This window comes from Wasmannia auropunctata, unplaced genomic scaffold, assembly GCF_000956235.1.
Source record: "Wasmannia auropunctata unplaced genomic scaffold, wasmannia.A_1.0 LD336085.1, whole genome shotgun sequence".
In the NCBI taxonomy this organism is placed as follows: domain Eukaryota; kingdom Metazoa; phylum Arthropoda; class Insecta; order Hymenoptera; family Formicidae; genus Wasmannia; species Wasmannia auropunctata.
Window position 1 is genome coordinate 3,324,420 of NW_012026805.1, and position 7,924 is coordinate 3,332,343.

General features: G+C 33.4%; 1 protein-coding gene across 2 annotated transcripts in view; it reads left to right on the forward strand.

Annotated features, from left to right (window-relative positions):
• The first annotated feature begins 391 nt into the window (after nucleotides 1-391).
• LOC105448519 (histone-lysine N-methyltransferase eggless) overlaps nucleotides 392-7,924 on the forward strand; it is a 43,958-nt gene continuing 36,425 nt past the window's right edge. Inside the window, exons 1-13 of one of the 2 annotated variants that reach the window (XM_011687165.1) lie at nucleotides 392-531; nucleotides 1,498-1,761; nucleotides 1,879-2,008; nucleotides 2,122-2,262; nucleotides 2,375-2,739; nucleotides 2,853-3,079; nucleotides 3,221-3,626; nucleotides 3,754-3,987; nucleotides 4,272-4,616; nucleotides 5,549-5,716; nucleotides 5,777-6,085; nucleotides 6,173-6,462; nucleotides 6,688-7,012. In XM_011687165.1, the coding sequence (XP_011685467.1) occupies nucleotides 1,528-1,761; nucleotides 1,879-2,008; nucleotides 2,122-2,262; nucleotides 2,375-2,739; nucleotides 2,853-3,079; nucleotides 3,221-3,626; nucleotides 3,754-3,987; nucleotides 4,272-4,616; nucleotides 5,549-5,716; nucleotides 5,777-6,085; nucleotides 6,173-6,462; nucleotides 6,688-7,012 (3,174 nt within the window). In that variant the 5' untranslated portion in view covers nucleotides 392-531; nucleotides 1,498-1,527. Of the gene's footprint in view, nucleotides 532-925; nucleotides 1,030-1,497; nucleotides 1,762-1,878; nucleotides 2,009-2,121; nucleotides 2,263-2,374; nucleotides 2,740-2,852; nucleotides 3,080-3,220; nucleotides 3,627-3,753; nucleotides 3,988-4,271; nucleotides 4,617-5,548; nucleotides 5,717-5,776; nucleotides 6,086-6,172; nucleotides 6,463-6,687; nucleotides 7,013-7,924 lie in introns of those variants that run through there. The other variant, XM_011687166.1, reaches the window with a different exon arrangement.

Consider the following 7,924-nt stretch of genomic DNA (forward strand, 5'->3'; position numbering starts at 1 on the left):
TGAATCCATATTACTTATCTGTTTTATCACTTGTGAGGCACTTTTCTCAATTCGGTCCTGGATTTAACATGACGGATGCTCACGTGATCCGGAAAAGGAGATCAAAGGTGCCGACACGAAGTGGACCTACTGGTTATACTGTGGCGCGACCGGCTTATGGCAGTATCGCAAAAGTACTAAAAAATATTAAAAATGGCGTAGAATGGCCAATCGTAAGATTTATTTATTCGGCAGCCATTTATAATAGCGATAAATCAATCTTATGATTGGCCATTTGCGAGTCCAATCAGGACTCGTAACACCGGTCGCGCTTCTCTGATAATCTAGGACTCTACCAGAAAGAAGCAATTGGCGCTAGTGTACGGGGAGGTCAAAACTTTTACCGGTGTTGCGAAAAACGCCGGGATGGCTGCTCTCATGCTTCGCTGATTCGCTCTGTCTCTGCCGTCTCTGCCCATACTATGTTTATGGAACTAACCTAATCTTATTTTGCATCATTTTGTATTTAGTTGTCAGCGTATAAAATTTACGGTACGTTTTAAAAGTCATTTATTATTAATTGTTTATTTTTTGTATTTATATAGCTTACTTAATTACTTTTTCCGTTATTTATTTCTTTATGTTCATAAATCGAAATATGCGATTAAGCGGTATATAAATAACTTATAAAAACGAAATTAGAAATTAGAAAACGAAAATAGCCAATAAAGTTGGAGAAGATAATTTGTAAAAAATTATACACAAATATATACATGTATATGTCGCAGGCAAATCATTTTAGGAAAATAGCTTTTGACTAGACAAATGCTATTTGCCTGATCAAATGGACATACAAATCACGAGGTTTCACGTGGGTTTGCAATTTTTTACGCGAAGCGAGGTCCATCCCACACCAAAAAATGATTTGGGTTAGGTTAGTTTGAAACGAAGTGGGTCCCCTCCTTAGGAAGGGGGCGAAACTGTACTACCTCCACGTGTGTATTTTGCAACGCAGAGCAGAAAGTCCATTTGACCAGGCACTAGTCAAAAGTTATTTTCCTAAAATGACCATTTGCCTGCGACAATATATATATATATATATATATATATATATGTCATTATGTATAAATTTATAAAAACAATAGCACATATGTATCTTTATGTGTACAGTATATATATATATATATATATATATATATATATATATACATACATACATATGTATGTGTGTGCTACAGAGCTTTACAAATTTTCTTTATTGTCTATTTCTGTTCTAATTTCGTTTTTATAAATTATAGGATATGTATATATTACGTATGTATATATATGTATATATATATATTTTTTATTTATGTTAGTTAAATATAGCATTCTTGTTATTTATAATATGCATTAATATACATTACAATGATCACATTTATCTCGGCATAACTGAAATGAAAATATGTGGAATTAAAAAATATGTTTTTTGTATAATCAATATTTTCTTCAGATTTAAGATAAATATTTTGTTTCTAGAAATTGTCTAACAAAACAGTTATCAAGGAAATGGCTCAGAGTATGGAAGTCATCGAATTAATGTCAGATGAAGAGGAGAAAAATACAAGGAAAGCCAAATCTAAAGTATACAATAGTAATTGTATTAATTTTAAATGTCGCTCTGGGATAAATATGAAAGTGGCACCTTCCTTCGCATGCGCATTCTATGGAGTTTCACTCGAAAAGAAAAAGAAACGTATTATATGTAAAGAATGTTTTGATAATGCGTTGGAACATCAGAAGGTAATTTTTGTTTTAATACATTATGAGAATAAAATTCAATGTAATGTATTAATATATAATATTAATTTAATATAATATATTAGGATCAGACTGTAATACTTGTTATCTTATTTACAGCAATTGGTAAAAGCCTTTGTAGAAAATAGATCACTGTTAGACTGTTACTTTCCCGATCATACGATGGAAGTAGAAATTTCTGACAGCGATGATTCTGAAGATGAGAAAAAAAAGGAGTCAGATAATAACGGTACACTTTTAATATTATCTGTTATCCATAGCATCAAAAAGGAATCTATCTTTGCAACTATCAAAAATATATTATAGAATCATGATTGTTTTTGCTATTTCTTTTTTTTGCAGAATACATACCAGAAGATATACTTTTAGATATCAAGAGTAAATTAGATGACACATTGTCATGTATTTATAAAAAATACAATATGGAGCAGCATGTTAAAGTGGCATGTGAAACCTTAAAGAGGAGATGGCGAGATATATGTGGTAAGACGAGCTTACCCAAGTACGAGGATAAGATGCATGTAAAAAAAGTACAAACTATCTCTTCTTTTATTTAGATATAAGACATGCTTTATATTGTATTATTCATTGATAGCGGCGAATGATTCTCTTAACACCGAAATACGGGAAATGATGCGTACTATGGATAAATTGCGTAACAACATGTACGAAGACTTTAGACCGCAAATCAAGATGCTCGAGGAATTGCAATTAAACGACGAGATCACGGAGGGCGCCCATCCACTTGTAGCAACGAAGAAAGTAACGCAAGTACGCGTTCCGCCTTCCTCGTTATTGCAAGACAGTCAGCTGGAAGTTTTAGCGATTGAACCGTCGGGCACTAAGGAGATGATAGCTCCCAAATTACCGCCGACTGGTCCACTCGTTAAACGAGCCCCAGAGATAGACGATATCGTTTACATCATGAAAACTCCTGTTATGCCGTGGATTAAAGCAAAGGTATATTGTAGAAGTCTTTATTGCATCTGTCACATATTTTCTCTTGCCTGTTTCTCGATTAGAGACGAAGAGAGGAGACCGAACAAAATTCTGATACAGATGTCTTTCCATAGGTATTGAATATAGTTTCAAATCCATGGAGCGTTCGCGTGAGACTTATACAGAAGAGGTATAACTCAGCGGTCAAGACCGTCCCTGGCAAGCTTATAGCGATAACCGAAGTAAGTCAAGTTATGATCCCAGTTGGAACACGAGTCGTGGCTATATTTCACGATGACGTTTCCAATAATTACTACAGTGGAATAATCGCCGAGACACCAAAATCCATAAATAAGTACAGGTGAGCGTGTTTAGAGATTTTTTTTCAACCAGTTAATATATAGGAGATAATTAGGTGTACAAATTTTCCCACATGAGGATTTTGCAAATTATGTATTGTAATATATTATTTAATATCATGTTAATGTATTTACTACTGCAGATATCTTGTATTTTTCGACGACGGTTACGCTCAGTATGTCGTTCATAATGACATCTTGCTGGTTTTGGATACTTCGCCACGCATTTGGGAAGACATTCCCAGCGAATCGCGCGAGTTTGTGAAGAAATACTTAGAATCATATCCCGAGAGACCAATGGTAAAATTGCAACCAGGTCAAATGGTTAAAACCGAATGGAAAGGTAAATGGTGGCTTGCGAGAGTCGTGCAGGTTGATGCGAGTTTAGTGCAAATGCATTTTGACGCCGACAAGAGAACCGAATGGATTTACCGTGGATCAACTAGACTGGGCCCTTTGTATCTCGAGGTACTAAAAGCCAATGCAAGGCAACAACTTCAACAGTCCGGCAACGCGCATACTCGACATCGTATTCCTGCTACGTCTAATGTAAGTGAATACAAATTTACTTTTGAAAATACCTCAGTACAGAAATTTTGACAATTCTGACTGAAAATATTAAGTACAGCTTTATAACAACTTTATATCCTCTATTCACGAGTTGTAATTTTTGCAGAAAAACAATTTGCCTTACGTTGAATATACATCCAACGTGGAGGAAGATGTCACGCAAAATGTGCAAGCGGAGAAAGCAACAGTTGCTACGAGCGTGACAGCTAGTACACCATCCACTGCACCGCAACAGCCACGTGCAGTAGCCAAAAAAAGTACTGCTAGAAGGCAAACTAGTGTAGATACAATTACAACATACAATTCTACCGTAGAAACAAAACCATCACATAGTATTGTTGTAAGTAAATTGTATTAATTAATACAATTCCGTTTATAATTACACTAATATTTGTAAAAGCGACAGTATAATTGTCACACAATTTAAAATGACTGAAGATGTATTTAGAATTTACATAAAATATTTGGCACTGAGCTATTGAAGGCATTCTCCATTTTGTGTTAGGCATTCAGCGGTCTAGTTCAACCTATATTAATTAAATTATGCAGTTGCATAATTTTATATTAACATATTATAATTAATCAACTTGATATTAATTTCACATGTTGCATCAATTTTTTTAGTTTTATCATACACAGAGGAAATACGAACCGAAAAAATACGTTCTTCACAAGTGCGGGTCAAAATGTATCAAAGGCATTAAGGTTTCACACGACGATCTGAAAGGACTCTCTCCACTCTCTATTCCACTGTTGTGCGGCTGGCATCGTCAACTTTGCAAATTCTCCAAGGGCAAGAAAGTTATATTGTACCAGACACCGTGCGGCGTTAGATTGCGAAATGTGGAAGAACTGCATCGTTATCTCCGTATGACCAACAGTACATTATCCGTCGATCTGTTTGATTTTGATTACTGGGTGCGCGCTTTCGCCGATTTCGTCGTGGAGAAGTGTTTTATCAATATCAAGGTAAGTCGTCAAAATCAAAATGTAAAATTATTTAATATATGTATATGTATATATATAAATTATGTATACCGGGTGTCGGGTATTCAATGGTAAAGCGCTCGTGGACAAATAGTGGGCTAAACTGAATCAAAAAGTTTTCTACCATTTTGCGATCTTCGCAATAGTTATCGAGATATTAATCATAAAAAAAAATTTATGCCAGTAATATAAAAAAGTATCTTACATTACATTTTTTCTAAACCAAAAATATTATTTTAACAAATAAAAGTTGTCCAAAAATAAAACATGAGATCATACAAGTTGTTAACCATAAGTATTTGATTAAACATAAAGACAAAAATATTTTATTCCAAACCAAAAATATTTTTTTAATAAATCATCCAAAAGTATAGGCAGCAAAAATTTAATGCTATTGTCTTTCCAAATAATTTTAAGTTTTATAAAACAGGCTTAAAGTAACTAAAATGACCAATGGTTTAGGAATGATGTAATGTAAGATACTTTTTTATGGCGTAAATTTTTTTTTAATAATTAGTATTTTGATAATTATTGCAAAGATCACAAAATGGTAGAAGACTTTTTTCAGTTTAGCCAACTCTACCTTATAGTCCATGAGTGCTTTATCATTGAGTACCGGACACCCTGTATACATATATAAATTACAATTTTTTAAATATAAAAATGATTATAACTCGGAAACGACTTATTTCTGGACCTATATTTAAATCTTTTTTTCCTTCTTTTTGGGTCCTGAATCACCTCTCGAAGTATTGCAGGCGATTTACTGGACACCCTGTATAGATATATAGATTGATATAAAAAAATAATTTCTTGCAAATACTAAAATATTTACATATTGTGTTGTGATTTTAATTAAATTATATACATATTACATATATTTGTGAAACTGACTCTAATTTCGTGTTTAAAAGGATCTCAGTTATGGCGTGGAGAATGTGCCGATACCATGTGTGAATGACTTGGATCACACTCAACCAGATACCATAAGATATACTACACGTCGGGAGCCAACGGAAGGTGTTCATTTAAATCTAGATCCAGCGTTCTTGTGCAGTTGCGATTGCGAAGACGATTGTCAGGTATAAAATCGTATGAGCTACCGAATGAATTTACACTTGTTTTACTGTGATGTACCGTAGGATAAAGAGAAATGCCAGTGCTGGCAGCTAACGATAAAAGGGGCAACTCTGGGTGGAAAAATGCCAAACACCGCTGTCGGTTACATGTACAAGCGCTTGCCCGAACCGGTGACCACGGGAATCTACGAATGTAATTCGGGATGCAAGTGCTCTGTGAAAACGTGTCTCAACAGAGTAGTGCAGCATCCTCTCAGATTAAAATTGCAAGTGTTTAAAACAGGGCCGCGCGGTTGGGGCATAAGATGCCTCAATGACATTCCCCATGGCGCTTTTATCTGCATCTACGCAGGGAGATTACTTACCGAACAGGCACGGACAATTAAAACACTATTTTCAATTCTTAGACCTTTCTATATTAACGTTTATTACCTTATACACGCTTTCTTTATTATATAGGGTGCAAATGAAGGGGGCAAAAATTACGGTGACGAATATCTGGCAGAATTAGATTATGTGGAGGTAGTAGAAGGTTTCAAGGAGGGTTACGAAAGCGATGTTCTCGAACCCGAAATGCCAACGTCACCTACTGAAAAAGATAATAAGAAGAAAACTACCGACGTGAGCGACGAGGAGGATAATACAAAGGAAAGCACTAATGGCTCGGACGAAGATTTCAATATTGACAATTATGTGGCTTCTTGCAACAAGGATTTGTTGGAAACAACCGCAGAATCTTCGTCTATTAGGTATTCGTTTCATACTATTAAATCACGAAACATATTTTACTTTAAAAATATAGCGCGTGATACTACCGTCTCTTGATATGAGTCTATATCATAATTAATAATTTGTTCATTTGTTATTGCTATTGCATGAAATATTTAAGAATATTTTGTTTATAATTATTATAACATTTAGTAATATTATGATATTTGTGTAAATGGGAAAAATTACAAAGAAAGCTTTACCAGGAAACGTCTAAGGAAACGGAAAAGAGACGAGATAGACAATCAGCCAGATATATCTGAAGAAAACAGCGAAGACGGAAGCATTACGAGAGATTTGGAAAACACGACAAAAGTATCCATGAATGAAAATCAGGATACGATTAATATCAGTGACGACGATGATAGTAGAAATGACGTAAGAAGAGAGCCAAGTAGATTCGAACCTAGTGTAGAACCAAAACAAATAGAGAGATCAACATTCAAGTCTGTGAGAGATTATTTCGGCGAAGATGAAGCCGTTTATATTATGGATGCTAAAACGACTGGAAATATTGGCCGTTATTTAAATGTAAGTGAAAAAAAAACATTTAATTTTTTTTTTAATCATTTGAAAAAAATTTGAAATTTTTGGATTTTAGAATTTTTTAAAACTTTACTAAATTAAGTATGTGATATCCTTACCTTCTCTTTAATGTCTATAGATGTTATGAAATTAATTGTCGTTTTGTTTTATAAATATTAAAATTGTCTAAAAATAGTTTTTTTTTTAAGGTTTTTAGAGGTTGAGAATTTCGAATTTGTAAACGTCAAAATTTTTAAACGTGCTAATGCAAATTCAAAATGACTTTAAGAGACACAAAATGTTCAAATATTTGAAACAATGCGATGATCTTTAACTTATTGTAAAAAGATACGAATATAACATAAGTTTGAAATTAAAATTTATAAATTTGCTTTTTAAATATCCAATATGGCGGATTTATATTTGTAATTTTTAAGAAAACATATTTTAAACGATTAAAATAAAATTTTAATATAAAATAAACATTTTTGCCGTTAGATGACGTAATGGAAAATAAGTAAATCTAAAAGTAAAAACAATGCACTGGAAGCATAGGGTACTTTTTATTTAGTGACACAAGTCCACACAAGTATTGTTTTGTACTTTTGTTATTCACTAAATGCTAAGAAGGATAGAATGACGTTTGTGACGACTTGTGTCACTAAATGGAAAGCACCCATAGAAGATGCAACTCTGTTAACTCGAACAAAAAAACTTCAAGTTTAGAGCATTCTACTATTTAAGGAGAGTTTCACTTTTGCCGGCCGTAAAAACCGGTTTTTTTTCATGAATTTTTTAAAGATTTACTATATGCAGTAAAACGCGTTTTTGCATAAACTTATATATTATTTGAACAGCAAAAAAAATATTTTTTATTTATATAAAAATGTATTTTAATGCCTCCAAGTGGCGATTGAA